At 41.5% G+C, this 16,426-nt stretch overlaps 2 protein-coding genes across 2 annotated transcripts in view; both read left to right on the top strand.

The window, feature by feature from the left end:
- The first annotated feature begins 1,471 nt into the window (after nt 1-1,471).
- CCDC112 (coiled-coil domain containing 112) lies at nt 1,472-11,426 on the top strand. The gene is made up of 10 exons (XM_059833668.1): nt 1,472-1,522; nt 2,237-2,352; nt 4,125-4,246; nt 6,025-6,114; nt 7,460-7,535; nt 8,136-8,526; nt 9,353-9,751; nt 10,480-10,575; nt 11,175-11,293; nt 11,381-11,426. The coding sequence occupies exons 1-10, from the start codon at nt 1,472-1,474 to the stop codon at nt 11,409-11,411; spliced, it is 1,491 nt and encodes a 496-aa protein (XP_059689651.1). The 3' UTR covers nt 11,412-11,426.
- Nucleotides 11,427-11,863: 437 nt separating this feature from the next.
- PGGT1B (protein geranylgeranyltransferase type I subunit beta) overlaps nt 11,864-16,426 on the top strand; it is a 41,926-nt gene continuing 37,363 nt past the window's right edge. Inside the window, exon 1 of the mRNA XM_059833908.1 lies at nt 11,864-11,944. Within this exon, the coding sequence (XP_059689891.1) occupies nt 11,878-11,944 (67 nt within the window). The 5' untranslated portion in view covers nt 11,864-11,877. The remainder of the gene's footprint in view (nt 11,945-16,426) is intronic.

Genomic DNA, 16,426 nt, shown 5'->3' with positions numbered 1-16,426 from the left:
GCATCTTTGTAAAGTGCTCAGGATTCTGAGTAACTCACAAGTAAAGTGTGTGGCAAACAATAATAGAGACTGACCACACAGAAATTATTAGTGAACTACTGAACAGTATCTGAATTACACTATGACCAGAGCCACCTTGTTAAAATGCTTGCTGAAAACAGGTGCTTGCTGTGGAGCAATCCCTGACCAGTTACCTGTTTGCTGATCCTAATAACAAAAACCTTGGAAGGACTGACAGTCAGCAAAGGAAAGCAAATACGAACATGTTCTAGATGACACACTTTTCTCTTACATCCAATAGTGAAGGATAAGACAAAGAATACTTTGAAACACTGCTGGGGAGAGAATACTTTTACAAGACATTTCAGGTAGCAATCTGTGAGAACAATTCTCCTTAATTTATGCTGATGACTATTTTCAGGTTTTGAAATGTTCTCCTTTACTTGTTAATTCCTATTCAGCAAATACAAAGAAATCAAATGTAAGCACAGTCATAAAATATAAAGAGGAAAAATGTATCAGGGAAGTGCTCTTAGAAACATCAATTAGGCAATAAAACGTCTTCAGCTTAGGCCATTTGGTTAGCATCTGTGAACGCTTTTGTGTTCTGCAGCTGGGAAAACACCAGTTCGTAACATGTCTTTATCTAGCAAAGCCACTGCATGAATAGATGATTTCTATTCTGCAGAAATGTTAATTGGCAGCTCATTAAAAGTTTGACTGGTACATGTGAGTGAAAAACAAGATCTTGAGAGACCCCAAAATGTACTGAATAATGTGAAACTCTCTGATTTTCTGTCAGGACACGGAGGATGTATTCTGGTCTTCCTGAAGGAAGCAATCAATACAAAACCTCAAATCCCAACATAAATGAAACCGGAGCCAGTAACAAGTGCGCTCCATCAGCTGAGAAAGAGGGGGGAAAGTGTTAAATCATATATGCAAGATGGTTAATCAGTCATAGTCAAATTACAACCATACATGGCTCTTCCCAGTTGACACCAGACACCGAGAGAAGAGCGGGACACAGAGCTGCCCTGCAGCAAGCACCACTTGCTGCCATGTATTTGATGGATCTCCCTATAGCGGACTCCGAAACAGCCCACAGCGCTGCCCACCGCCTCTTCAGCACGTCGCTCTGACGGGGCACCAGCTTGCGATGCCCAGCCTGCGGCCCCAGCTCTTCAAGACAACTCAGGGGGCTCAAACAGCACCGGGGAATAGTTTGCGGCCTTTCGAGGCCGCTGTCTTCTCCGAACGCTCACCACCTCGAGCGCCCGCGCGCCCGCAGCCTTCCGCGGGCGCTCTGGACGGCGCCTTCCCCCTCCGAGCGGGCGGCACGTCTCACACACACCCCCTTCGGCTCAGAGACCACGGGGCAGACCCTCTGCGCAGAAAGCCCGCCTTCTTTCTGTCGAAATCCCAGGATTTCGGGAGGCGGGGCGGGGCGGCCGCCGGGGCCGCAGGCAACATGGCTGCTCTGGCAATGGCTGTCGCTGCGGCGGCCGCCGGGCGGCAACAGGTAAAGGCCTCGCCGCCGCGGCCCCCAGCCCGCCGGCCTTCCCCCGCCGGCCGGGGGGAGCCCCTCTCCGGGGGGAGCCCCTCTCCGCGGGCCCGCCGGGAGGCGGCCGCTGAGGAGTTCCAGCCCCGTACAAGGTGTAGGGCTAAATGTTATAAAGAAAGCTGGAGGGAGCAGTGCGGGTTTGCTGGGCTGGCCTGTACGTGGTAGCTTCATAACCTGAACAGGCGGTTTCATAACCTGCATTCCTAGCAGTGGTTGTGTTAAGGATGCTGTGATTAAGAGTTGGCTGTTAAGCCCTTCAGAAGTGAGGCTAGTGCTTTTCTTGAACAAGATGAAAGGGGGGTGATGTGCCTAGCGTAGATTACATGTTTATAGTCAGGTATGCAGTTAGTCTGACTCGTCAAGAGACGGGCTGCCATGAGAGGCAAGCCAGTTGCCTTGATTTCGTTTTGCAGCGTGGTGAGCAGCCTCTGTCAGAGCAAGCTGATGCTGCAGTCTTTCCATTTTTCCGTTGAGGAATGCATTATTGTATACAGTCATCAGCCTGCCGTCACTCTGGTTTTATACCTCTGTGACTTAAAACTGGTTGAATTGCACCAGTATAAAGCTGAAGTAATGCTGTTAGTCTGCACTGTGGTGTGCTCTGCTTAAAAATAACCAATGAGCATTTAAAAAATACTGTTTTTGAATAATACTTGATTTTGTTATGTACAGAATGACAGCCGTTCCAGTACTGCCAGTGCTGGTCGACAATTTCAGAACCGGAAGATGAAAGCTGAACAAGCTAAGAAAGTTGAATTCATAAGAACTGCAGAAAAGCTAAAAGCTCAGTAAGTTAAACACTTCATCATAAGTATATTTTCATGCTGTTCTGGAGGTAACATAACTCAAGGTTCAAGGTAAGAATTTATGGTAATGAAACCTTGAGGCTAGGATTTCCTTTTCAGGATCTCAGGCAGATTATTGTGGTTGTTACAGTAGTTCAGGATAGGCTCATGTGCTCCAAATTGTTCTGTTGTTTTAAATACCATTTTGACTTTGGTTGCGCATCTTCTTTAGTAAGCTATTGCTGCACTAGATGCACTAAAAAGAAAGTGTGTGTGGCATAACTGGGTTTTCAGTTTTCCTACTCAGCTGTGCTTACCCTTCTAAGGGCCTAAGGCCCTTAAGAAGTACCAACGAACAGGTAATTGCAGCAGCGTTACAACAGCTTCCTCGGAGAAGATTGAAAGCACTTCACCTAGACTACCTAGGCCACTGCTTTGGAAAACGGGGGTTCAAGACAGCTCAGGCACAGAAGTGATTTAAATCTGTTTCCCCACATCTTGAGTAAGTGCTGTAACAACTATGCTGGCAGCTGAAAGAACAGGGAGGTTTCTTCCTGAATGGATGAGCTTTATGAGGAAGAGCTGACGTAGCCACGCGGCTGAAGGAGAGGTTTGTAGTTGTGAAGCCTTGAACAGTGACACTTAAATCTCACAGCAGTGTTTTACACTGTCTGACTGAATCAGCCTCTCCTTAGTTATTATGGATCCTGGGTTATGGCTCAAAAATTGACTGCTGGGTAACGTAGACATTTCCAAGTAGCTTCAAACAAGGCATGCCATTTAACTATGGCACATTGTGCTTCTGTAGTTGTTGTGCTCTGAAGGCTTTTAGTGCACTGTGTGGGGAGATTTGGTACTTCGGTCTGGTCTGTGAATTCCAGTGGACAGCAAAGCATTTAAACTGTGAACCATAAACTACACCGTATAGGGGTTTGAACCATATAGCAGCAATAGCCTGCTGAAAAACCAAGCTGCTACCGAGAGTTTCTTGGGCTGTTGGTAGTGTTGCTTAATGCTGGGAATCCTACCAGATATCTCTGTACTGTGTGGCACCAGTGCAGTGTCCTCCTGTTCTGATCTCTAACGTGGTGGCACCAAACTTCACAGACATGCTCACGACTGCAGTATCTGCAGTCCGTTTTCATATGCTGTTCTGTAGGTCAAACTCTTAATATACTGCCTGGTTGTAGTAAGGCAAAGCACATCCCACTCTGAGCTGTACTCTAAAGCTTCTGTCTTTAGTAAGAAAGCAAAATTCACCTATAGCCCTCTGTACTATTCATAAAGCATAATCAGTAAGTAAGGTAGCAGCTTTAAATGCAGATGAACTTGAATTTGGATCTTCAGTTGCAGTAGTGCTATTGCTAGTGTTAAGGCTGAGGGAATGTTCTTGTTCTGTCTGTGCTGGGGCTCCATCTATATGTGCAACTGCATTAATACAGCCTCTCTCTGTCCCCACACTTTCCAATGAAAATTCTCGTAAGGCTCCCTGATACAGATAAAATTTTGGGTCATTCCAGTATGTGAACCACTGCCTGTCAGCAAGGTAATTTCCTTGTTAACTTCTTTCTCTTGTTTAAGTTCTTGGGTTACTGTGGGGTGTAGTCTTGTAACTGCAGAAAGACTTTCCTTGAAAACAGCTGTAGGAACAAACCAGTGATTTGAAATCTAAGACAGTCCTGTTGACACAGCCTCAGCTGGATACTAACCTTGGAGAATATTGGGGCTTTGCCGAGTACTCATGTCTTACTCAGTGTGGCAACCTTTTTTTCCAGGCTTGCAAATATAGAAAAAGACAAAAATGGACATCTCTACAATAGGAAGAGTAATTTCAGGGCAGAATACAGCATACTAGAGGAACTAGAACATGGCATGACTGTCAGCAGGAAAAATGAAAGTAAGTGGGGTTTTATTTGGGTTTTTTGTTTGCCTTTTTTTTTTTTACTCTACTGTTGTTTGTTTAAATGGTTTAATAATCAGTAATACAGAGAGATTAGTTCAGGTGGAAGGTAGATGCTGGTAAAAGTATGGTATTTCCCCACATGTACTGCTTATAAAGACTTCCACAATTCACTTGCAAAATTCAGAAGCATAAACATTTTGGGTCTTCTGTGTTATTAACTGTTTCCTTTTAATCCTGAATGTAGCAGAAACCACCCAGAACAACTTCAGTGGAAAGTTACTGTTTTAGAAACTTGGAATCAATTTTGTGTGTGTATTGCAGAATCTAATGTAGTTTAGCTAAGGTACAACACATACATACTTACAACAACAACCGTTTTCACTCGCTGATTGCTGCCTTTAAATACACTTCTAAACAGCTCTGTGTTTGCATTTTTCAAATTCTTGGATAATAAATATTCACAGTCTAAATAATACTGTGAGACAGTACACAGTCTGTCCTACAATATCTGTTCCACTTATGGACTAATTAAATGCTTCAGGAAAAAAGCAACTCTCTGGTCACAGTACCTAGATTCTTTCAAAAGTAATCAAATAAATCATGCTATGCCTTCTGATATAGAAGATCAAAACAAAGTAAGTTGAAGAAGGGAGAGGACACGTAGAGACAACTAAAAATACACTTACCTTACAAATTTTTATGTGTCTTAATGTGTGTCTTCTAATTAAGGAAACTTATCATATGCTTTATGTCCTGCAATCCTTAAGAATTGTAAATATTTCCAAGGAATGACTAAGCTAAAAAGTTCAGAAAATTTTCCAGGTCTAAGAAGGGAGCATGGAAATATGGATGGAGATAGTGTTGTGAGATTAATAAAGAGGACAAAGATGAGAGGTGTAAGGCACTACATGTGAGATGTGAAGGAGTGTTAGAGTAGGATCTTTTAGGGTATGTACTAGAACCCTCAAACTTCCCATTTACTATGTTCAAGTCTTTCAGCATGATGTATATGCTTTTACACTTTCTGTGGTCTCAGCAGCAACTAGTAGGGTCATGTCTTAGCTGCATTTTGTTACGTTTAGGTCTTGGATTCTGTTATCTCTTCCATAAACCAAATCTCTTAGGATAGAAGATACAGCTCCTTACTACCTAAGATGTATCCCGAACTTCATCCTCATCAGTATTGTATTTATGGACTCATGAGGAGGCCAGTGGTAACAAAGCACATAAGTGCACGCATGCTTGGAGAAGACGAAAACATTGATTCTACTTTAGTTAACACAGCAAGTAAATAAATCTCATTGAAGTAGTACATTCACATACGCTTTCCAAGTTTGTTTTCTCTTCACTGCTGAGTGTTTTGAGGCCTACGCCAGAGTATCCCCCAAAATTCTAGAGGAGGTGTCATCTGCATAGGCAATATTCTCCAAACTACAGTTCCAGATAAAAGGTTTGGGAAAAAAAACAAAAAACAAAACCTGATTTAAGCTAGATATGACTATCCTGTTGACCCTTTTAGAAATAGCAGCTACTAATTTTATAATCTGTTGATGCTGTGTGGGGAGATACATGGCCCATGCAGTCAGCTACATGCAGTTAACAGTTATGTTAAAATGCTTAGTATAGCAGTTTCTTATGATCGAACAGAATTTGTGTCCCTGCTTAGATGAAATCCCCAGTTTATTTTGGACACTTCGTTGCTCTTGTTCTTGTATTGAATCTAATGCAAAAAGAAACTGTTGTAACTATCAGTACCTTACTGTGTTTAACAGAAGCTAAAATCCTGCAGCAGCTATCAAAAATACAAAATAATGTGAAGAGACTTCAGCAACAACTAAAAGATGTGAAGCCTACACCAGAATGTAAGTTGTGATGACAGATTTAAAAACATTTTCCTCTGTAGACAGGTTTCTTGCATAGTTGAGCTTGTGATTTTCCAGTGGACTTGGGATACTCCTTCTCCCGTCTGTCTGCTTTTCCAGGAATCTGGGAAGGGAAGAATGCAGAAATGTAGGAAATGGTGAAAGATCGTGCAGTTCTGTGTGCAAACAGAGAAACTTACTCTGTCTTAGAAGTGGTGTGTATTTGTTTCTTCGGGCTGTTGAAAGCCAGGTATTTTCTATATAAGCCTTTACATAAGCCTTTGCCTTATGTAAAATAAAGCTAGTATTCTGGTGCCATTTAGCTATAGTTCCCTTTCATCTGGTAAGAAGGTCACAGAGTAGGGTCTACAGGGAACTCATTTCTAGCCATCCACATGGCTTGAATTGGAATATTCTGTGGAAAAAGTTGAAACAACTTGTTCAGTGTGGATGTTTTGAAACTTTTGGGAAATAAGCACTGAAAGAACCATTCTCTTGTGATTCTCTACTACCTTATGTGGCACTCAAGTTGAAGCCCTTGTACTAGCTGAGGGCTTTCTGATGATAGGTAAGATCCATCTAATTTCATTTATTCAGTGTCTATTCTATTAAAAAATGCATTATCTTCTTAAGCTGTCAGCAAAGATCCCAAGAACTAACAAGGCATGAAAGCTGAACTAAGAGTTATAGATTATATAACTGTACTAATTTATTACTTTTTAAATCCGGGTTAGTTAAACTATGTGTTCAATATGTGTCCATAGAGATGTTGTACTGGTTTAAAACAGATTCTAAAACTTTTTTCTACCATTGCAAAACAGATCTTCTCTAGACAGCTGTCTACCCTCTTTCTCTACACCAGGACTACAGCATGCTGATGGTACAGGGTAAAGTCTTACTTTGATGTCCATCAGCTCTGTAAAAGTAGTGACCTGTAGGTTAAGCAGGATTGCTACAGCCTTGTGTAAACCAAAGATTTGAGTGTGCTTCTTAAGTCACTAATTGCATTGTTATAAAAAACAGAAGTGGGAACTCTTTAGGATAAGGCTGTCTTATTCTGTGAATCAGTTGAAAGTTACTCAGAACGAGACTTGTTTAATGCAAATAAACATTTATACTGGGATTTGCATCCAGTTAGCTAAATAACTGTGAAATTACACCTTCTGAATAAATGAGAGTCCGTCTTTTAAGGCTGTTTGAGATGGAAATGCATGCTTTTTTGTACACTGAAATAAAAGTGTCCCAGAAGTCTCTGCCAGTGTCTACATTTCTGGATAGTGCTGAATTACTGGTAAATACTGAAGACTTCTTAAGTGATATGCTCTTTTCTGCTTTTCTTTTTTAGTTGTTGACAAGCTCAAGGAAACGATGGAAGAAGTTGAAAATGCAATCAATGCTTTTAAAGAAGAACAGAGGCAAATGTATGTTTATACATGCTTCAGCTAGAAGAAAAAGTGCTTTCATAGGACACAATGAAAACTTTGCATTAATCAAGTAAACTGTTCTTTTGATTTACTCTTTTGCTAGTGATTCCTGTGGTATGTAAATAAAAACTCAAGCTATCAAGGTTAAAATCTTGAGAAACAGCCTTTTAGAGAGGCTGCTTATATAGCTATTTCAGTGATCCAATGTAACAACGATTTGCCTATGAAAAGGCTTTTCAGAGAAGAGCTGCACAAGACATTAAATTGTGGGGTTTTTGTTGTTACTGTTGTTTTTTAAGTGGCCAGGCTTGGGTTTTTTTGCCTTTCTCTCTACTGGTGTCAGGAGGGGATTGAGTTAGTTGTTTGAGTGCCATAAACGTGTGCTTTCACTAAAAGGGTAACTTAACTCTGATTGTGTAGTGCTTTATTAGGGGATCATTATAACTGTGCTGTCATCTGTGTTACCGTTTCAGTTCTTAATCTTTGAAGAATAGCTTTTGTGTGGCATTGAACAATTCCAAAATTCATTTTTGGTGAATGAACAATGAATACTGGATTATTTTTTTTCTTACATTTCAGTGTATGTTTTCTTTTCAGCTATGAACAGCTTTTGAAGGAGGAAAAAACTGCCATTAATGAGCTCAATGTCTTTGAAAGAAAAGTGGAACTGTGGGCGTTAGGCAGCTCAACAACAGAAGTAGTTTCTAAATTACTATCAGCCAGGGTCTCAGTTGATAAAACACTGGAAAATCATCTACCTGAAGAAGTAGTAGAGTTTGAAAGATTTCTTCAGCAAACAGGAGGGCGGCAAGGAGGCTGGGATGACTATGATCACCAAAATTTTCTGAAAGTAAGGACAAAACACAAAGGAAGGCTATCTTATGTGGATGAAGCCCTTGAGTATCTCTGTGGAAGAACAAGAGAAGATATTGAACAGCATGACAAATGGTATCAAGAATTTCTAATTTTACACAAAAGAAAGAAAGAGGTAAAATAACCCCTCTAGGGCTTTTGTAGCTTTAAGAAAAAGTACTTACTTTTAAAATGCACGCATTTCTTATTTTTGTATTTGCCTCTCTGGTGGTAGTGCTAGGTGGATTTCTGTTATAGTTGATCATATAACTGAAGTCTTCAGCATCCGCAACTTGCCAAAAATATTTGTCTTAAAGAATTACCAGTAACTATAGACCTAACAACACACTGAAGTGGGCTGTGTATTGTCCAAGTATCTTATAAATGCTTTTGACAGTAGTCATCCAGGAAGTTAGATGCCAATCCCAGAGCAGTAAGTGATCCTATCTGAAATTGCAGTTCTTGTTACATCTGTCCACAAGAATGTCTATCCCACTGTATAGGCAATATACCTACGCCATGCTGACATAGAGGATTATGATTCCTTCAAGAACTATCCATCTGAGTAATAAAAGATATGCTGACATAAAAACTGAATTATAAAATAGTAGGTGGAATTGTTGATTTTTTCTTCAAATTAAGATCTGAAATACGTTTGCATTAAAAAAGCATATTACACCAACATTCATAACTACCCAAAGTTAATATGAATACCATAACTTAAATAATTTTAGCAGGCATGTATTAAACCTGCCTGTGTGATTCATAAAACGGGGAAAAAAAAAAAAAGTGAGAAAGCAGACATAGGGGCTTCTTTGCCTTCAGTTTTGCCTTTTGTAGACTTTTAATTCCTGTCTACAGTTTGTATCCTTGGAGCATATGTTTTCATCAGACCGAATCAATGGGAATGTGTAAAATTTTCATGAAAACCTTATTTTTTTTTTCCTACTGTTCTCTTGCAGTCAATTAAGAAGTGGAAAGAAAAAGAAGGAAACTTAAAGGAGAAAGAGAGGTCAGAAAAAATGCTTAAGGAAGAATGGCTACAGCGTGAAGACGGTCCAAAGCAAAAAGCAGAAGAAAGAAAAAGACAACAAGCAGCAATTGAAGCATGGAAGAAACAGAAAGCAACAGCATTTGCAATGGAACGAGCAGCAGAATTACAACTAGAAGACAAGAAGGAGAAAAAGCAACAAAAAGAACACCAGCACCAATGCCACATGAAGTTAGTGTTGGAAAGGTATACGTTGCAGAAGAAAGAAAAGGAGGAACTTGAAAAGCTTGAAAAGGAGAAGAGAGAGGAAGCTGAAAAGGAGGAAAGGAAGAGAATTGCTGCAGAAGAAATTACTAAGTTTCAAGAGGGTGTACGTAATTACATCTCCATTTATGCATGTTGTTTTAAATTTGCCTAGTTCCTCCTACAATATAATCTGTTAAACACTTTTTAAAATCAAAGTTTCATTCATTTAAAGTGATTTTTGATTCACTATGAATAACAGCATCTGTTACATACAAGAAACAGTATGAAACTTTATTTTAGACAAAGATGTTCCTTTTCCTCAATATCAAGTTCTGTAGGATTATTCAAGCCCATATTTCTTTCTACATATAGAAGTGGTTTTATTTACTTCAATGTGAAAATGTTTGGGAAAAACAGCTTGGGCTGCGTTGCTCTCTATGCTATAGAAAACGTTAAGACCACCTGATTGTTGTATGCAGATGTGAAATAGAAAGAGATGTTTAAATATTCTGCAGGTTTCAGCAGCTGTAAAGTCGAGTTAGTCCCGTATCAATGTAAATCTGATTACTGGAGAACTGATATTATTGTCAGCATTCACACTAGAGTACATTTTCATAAACAGATATTAATTGATAAAATGACAATACTTCCCCCCCCCCCCCCCCCCCCCAAACTGTGTAACTATAATTTGTTTGTGCAGGACAAGCCATAGCAAGTAGCTACCTACTGTAAATATTTTGTCATAGAGCCTTATAAAGTTAATTAACTGTGAAGAGGCTGCATATGTATTTTCAGACAATTTGTTTTATTTCCAAATAAAAGTTTTGCTTTTCCTTGTGTTACATATTTCAGGATCTACGTAAACTGGAGCAAAGGATTCTACAAAAACAAGCTGCAGAAGTAGAGAAACGAGAAAAAGGAAAAAGATTGGCCAAGTTAAGAGAGAAGGTGACTTACCATTTTTTTTGTTTTAATCTGAGGCGTGTGTAGCTTGGTTGGTTAAACAACCTTTTTCCTCATTGAGTAAAAAGCAATTATTTTTACTTACCTAAATGGTTGATACAGGGAAAAAAATAAGTAATCCTTATTATCAGGACACAAAAATGCAGCAGGCATAGTTGTTCTTGTGTTTTTAAAAAAAAAAAAAAAGACAAGAGAGAATTTATTTATCTCCCAGCAATATTTATTCTGCGTAAAGCCTGTAGCTCATACAAATGAGCTGCAATATGGGTGATGTTTTATTTTGTAAATAGCTTTCTACCATTAGTTAAATAAGTAGGCTGGCTTCCAGAAGAGTTGTGGGACCATTGTCTGGGTTCTTAGAAGTTTAACCTTTTAAATTACTAAAATTTAATGAGAGGACGCGGTTGTTGCCCCCCTTACTGATTTCATGTTTCTGCCATTTCCTGTGAGAGTGGAGGAAAAAGTCTCTTTCTGGCTAGCCTATTCACATGCACCTATATATATGATGAAGACCTGATGAGTGTATGTAACGCGTTCTGTGATCAATGCAAAAGACCCATTTTTTTTGTTTGTTTCACGCTGAGGTCGAGATTCACGTAACCAGAGACAGGTCCAGGCTGTACAGACCTACCAAGGGCTGGGAGGAACGCACAAAAGAGATCACACCAACAGCTTCAGAGCCGCTTTTACGTATTCCTCATAGGTAAGGAGAAGAACGATGGACGCGTAGGATGAGAAAAATCCAGCTATATATGAGCTCGCTCTTTATGCTTTTTTGCCTTGTTTTTAGAGCTGTCCCAGGCTGGAGACAAGGGTTATAGATGAGCACCTACCTGTCCCTGCCGCAGGACGGTGACTTCCTTGCCTGTGAAGGGCGGCCAGCAGTCCTCAGGAGTTGTCACATTACTGCTTGACACAATGACGTATATTAACCATGTACTTTTCACTGTCGGATCTGAAACGTCATCTGTCGGACTGGCAGGGTTTGCGTCACGGCGTGTATTTCCGTGCGTATTAAAAGCGCGTTTCCCGGCACGCTGCCGCAGTGACACAAGGCGCGGCCACCCGTCCCCTCCCGCGGCGAGGGCGCGGCGGCGCCGGGACCCGGACGGCACCTCCCGCCGGGGCGGGGCCTCTGGCGGTGACGTCGCCGCAGAGGGGGCGGGGCGGCTGCCGCGCGTGACGCAATCCGGGCGCGACGCAATCCGAGCGCGGGCGGCGGCAAGATGGCGGCGGCGGCGCCGTGTTCGGGGGAGGCCGAGCGGCTGGACTTCCTGCGGGAGCGGCATGTGCGCTTCTTCCAGCGCTGCCTCCAGATCCTGCCCGAGCGCTACTCGTCCCTGGAGACCAGCAGGTAGCGGGCCGCGCTCCTCATGCCGCGGGCGGGCCGGCCGCCTGCCCGTCCCCCCCGCGGGTCGGCGCCGCGCCCGGGCGGCGGTCGCCGCCGTGCCGGCCTTCGGGGCCGCCGGGCCCCACCGCTCTCGGGCTGGCGGCCGGGGTCTTGACGCACCCACGTCGCTCTCGGGCCGCGCGGTGGGAAGGCAGGACAGACCCCCTTGCCTTTCGCCCGGTGCCCGCCGCCCGTCTCGCGGAGGCGACGACTCTTCCATCTCCGGCGGGCAGCCGCGTTGACGGGAAGTCCCTCCTGGAGAGCTGCCCGCCCGGCCCGGCCTTCTGCGGCTGTGGGCAGGGTGCAGCACCGCACCGTGCCGGCCGCCTGAACGGCCGGGCGCCGCCGTGGCCAGAAGGAAAGCAGTCACTGTAAATCTGCCCAACAGCGGGCGTCTCCCAAAAAATAGTTGTTGTTGTAGGGGTTTATTCTGTGCTCGCTTAAACTCCCCGATATCCACAAAGGAAGACTTGTTGAACCTTTTAATCTATTTTCAGTCCTGTGCTTCACTCTTTTAATCCACCGTGGAAGTCGATTTTAAAATAAATTACTTAAGCCTTTTGTAGCTCGAAGTCAGCGTGCAGAACACTTGTTTATGTAACAGAAATAATTTAAATCTTCGTTAGCTAGTATAAGAGTTAAAATACTAGTGAAGTATGTTCCTCACTTTGATTTAGAGGGACACTTGTACCAGTAATGGCTTCGGAATGCATTTATTTCAAATTCTTACAAGTCTTCACGTAAGGTAGTCAGTTACATCTGAGGCACAAGAGGATCAATAATTTAATTGTCAAGCTGCACTTGATGAAAACTTGGAGACATATAGAGGGTTCAATATCTTACTCAACCAATAAAATCATTGGATGCTTTTCACTTTGTAATCTGCAAGTCATGCTGTGAATAATGCTTAATGGCTTAGATCAAGTCTTCCTGCTAAATCAAGCTTTATTTCAGTTGAGAGTACAAACACTTGGCAAAAACATGTAAGGACTAGTGTGGATAGCGCTAAACTGTGTGTGGAATAACATAACTTTATATTCAAGAAGAAAGTTAGAAATTTTGATTTCAGAGATGTGAATCATTTACTCATTAAGAACTGGCTGATGTTTCAGTGTACTTTGTCAGTTATTTTAAATGACAGGAAGTCTAGGCATGCTATACTCTTAACTTTTTCTAGGTGTTAAAGTTACAATAACAGGCAGATGTATTAGACTCGTAATGCAAAGGGCTAACCTTAACCACACTGGCTTATGGGGAAAGGCTGAATAAATGGGGTTTGTTCAGCCTAGAGGAGGGTGGATCTGGTCACAGTCTTCCATTACCGAGAAACTACTTACAGAGAAAGATGGAGGTGCACCCTTCACAAGGGACCACCATGATGGGGCAGGAAGCTATGGGAATGAGTTGTTTCAGGGAAAATTGTCTGGATGTAGGAAAAGTGTTCATCACTTTTAGAGCAGTTAACCACAAATAAGTTGCCCATTGAAGTGGTGGAATCTCCCTTGAAGACTTGGCTTCACAGGGTCCTGGGTCATTTCATCTAAGGCCCTGCATTTTGCAGAAGGTGGGACAGGTGGTCTCTAGAGGCCCTTGGTGACCTAGACATTTCTGTTCTGTGACTTACACTGCCAAGCTGTTGCAGTTTGCCACTGAGCTGAAACAGGCTCCAGTTTACATGGGGTCTTCCCCAGTCTTGCTGAATAATGCTAATAACGCTAATTGTTTTGAGAACTCTTGAGAAATGAATGAGCTGTCTGAGCTTAAATTTAATGTGTGGTCATAGTAGCTGCAATACACTGGGCCCTGGTTATTTAATGTATTGTACATAGTGGCTGTGCAAAGCTGAAAAAACACTGTTTTCTGAAAATTTGAACTGTTAATTTGAAACTATTTCAGGATGCCTTAATTTTGGCTAGTGAGCACAGTCTAAGCCTTCAATTAGAATAAAAATTGTGATCATCTAAATTCATGTATGTTTTGAAGTCATGAAGTTTTTACTCAGCCAGAGGTTTTTCAGTTCTCATACTGAATTTTAGATCAGTGTTCTGCAGATGTACATGCATGTCTGTTATCAAGCTCTAAGCGGGGATTGAACCATAAATGCATCTTCCCCAGTTTGACCTTGGGGCCACTAAGTTTGCCTTTTTGGCAAGTTTAAGGTCACTGAGTTCAGCAAGGCTCCTTTGCTGTTACTGCTGCAGAAAGAAATGCTGTTAACCCTTTTGTTCTTACCTCCCTTGTTCCTGCATTTGAGTGGTTTCGTGGTGAATTAGATGGGGAAATTCAAGTAAATTAAAGAGAGACTTGTTAAAAAAAAAAAAAAATTGTCAGTTTTGGTTCACTGCACTGCAGCAGAAACAACTGCATTTGTTGTCACCAGACACGGTGGTAGAGGGGGAAATTTTCCACACAGTGCTGGTCCATTCTAACTTAAGCTGTACTTTGTGAAACAATAAGGGAGTAGGTACAATGATAAAGAAATTTGATTTCACGTTCTTTGCTCAACTTACTGGGTCAAAGCCTTCATAATTATTTTGGTCTGTAGTTCTTGCATGAAACATCAGCAACAGTCATTTTTAAGTAATCTGGTTGATAGTGTTTCATACATGATCAGTCAGTACTGTGAGGTTTTGCGGGAGAATGCAACTCCTCTAGTCTGTGAAGTCTTTCAGATTGTGGTACTTCATGGTGCTCTTTGTAGCATGCTTACTCAGTTTCTCAAATCGGTCACTTCAAATGCTTTCTGAATTCTGCTGAGAAACTGTAGTCTTTGTCCATGCCTGAAGATGAAGAGCTCTGAATCTGTCGTCAGGAATGTCTTTACTTCTTATCTTGGAGGGGAGACAAATTATACCTGTTTTGTAAGCTTTCAGTAGGTCAATTAACAAATTTCAGCTGTCAAGCTTTGATGTTTGACTTCCTAAATTAATACACAATGCAGTAAGTAAAGTGGTAGAAGACATGAAGAAAAGATACAGCGAAAGTGATGCCAAACTTGGGGATTGTCTTACAAAGGGTTGTCCTCTGGAAATCACTGTATATATTACACTTCATGCTATGTGTCAGCTAAGGTGCAGCTAAGAGTTTTCTTTGTTAGTCTTAGAACATGCGTCTGTTAATTTTCTGTGAGGCAGGATAGCATATGGAGTAAGGGTGCAACTGGAGGTAGTTTAGCTGGGTAACAGTGTGTGAGAGTGTCTTTAAATAGTTGCAGTAAAAGATTGTCAAACTTAGTGTTTGTGAACATTGGAAAATGCACACAAGGTTTCAAAGACATAATTTATTTTTGTAGCCTAACAGTAAATTCCTTGTTTTTTTCATAGAAGTAGTGGTTTTGCTTGAAATAATGTGTTATTATCTATAATCAGATTTTGGTTACACAGATCTGATCAATGGCAAAAGTCGACATAAGCCTTGAAGTGTTAATTTTGCACTTTGAAAGACAATTTTTTAGTCATCAGATGGCTTAAAAGATACTCTTGTTCCACGTAGAAATACCTTGGTGTGCAACATGCTTTTTTTTGACTGTCTATACTCAGGAACTTTATTTCTAATAACAACAATAAAGAGACATATTTTAGAACGCAATGATTGCAGAGCAAGTTTACAGTTTCTTTCTGCCATGAATACTTGCAGTAATGGAGCTGCATGCTATTCCGTGTTGGTTTCAGCTTTTTTGGTTGTTTTTGTGTTTTGGTTCTTGTTTGTTTGTTTGTTTGTTTTGCAAGGACCTTACAGTTGCATGGAGGTGTTTTTTGAGTAGGGAACGTTAGTGTTTCATATCCAAGCAAACTATAGATTAAAACCTTTTGTTTCTAAGAGTGGTATGAAAAGCAATGCAAAAGCTGAGTGTCAAAGTAAAAGATTGTGTAAAATCAAGTAACCTCAGCTTAACAAGTCACCATTATTCAACCAAGTTGTCACCGCCACTTGTGCTATGTAATCCTAGATGATAACAGTTTTGAAGCAGTTGTTGACTTAAATTCTGCTTGTGAATGGCCGCATGATGACTATAGCAGCCGGTCAGCCCACTGGTAGGAATGTCACCCTTTGAGGTTGTGCCATTGTATTGAGATCAGTGTCTGCTGCATCATCATTTGGCTACTGGGTTTTAATTAGAAGAATTCTTTTGGAGGTGTGTTTTGGGCTGACTGACATCACCATTTTTTCTTTGGTCTTACTATTTGTGGTACTGATGCAGAACCACACACGGAAATTAAGTGACTGTAGAGGCTTCTGTCCGCATCTGTCTCCTCAACTTCAGAGGTGCGTACTCCTGATGGCCAAGGTGGCTCACCAGCTTGTGAGGTAACTGTAAATTATAACTTAGTCTCCTAAGGAAAGCTGGCATTAACTTTTTGTTTTCCTTAGCACGCCTAACTGTAGTTTCTGCCTGAGTAGCAGCTGTTTCACAATCCATCATCTTATGTGGTGAAAGGAGAGCAA

The sequence above is a fragment of the Gavia stellata genome, chromosome Z (assembly GCF_030936135.1).
Source record: "Gavia stellata isolate bGavSte3 chromosome Z, bGavSte3.hap2, whole genome shotgun sequence".
NCBI classification, from domain to species: domain Eukaryota; kingdom Metazoa; phylum Chordata; class Aves; order Gaviiformes; family Gaviidae; genus Gavia; species Gavia stellata.
The sequence above is the reverse complement of the archived record's forward strand: the minus strand, read 5'-3'. Positions and strand labels throughout refer to the sequence as shown.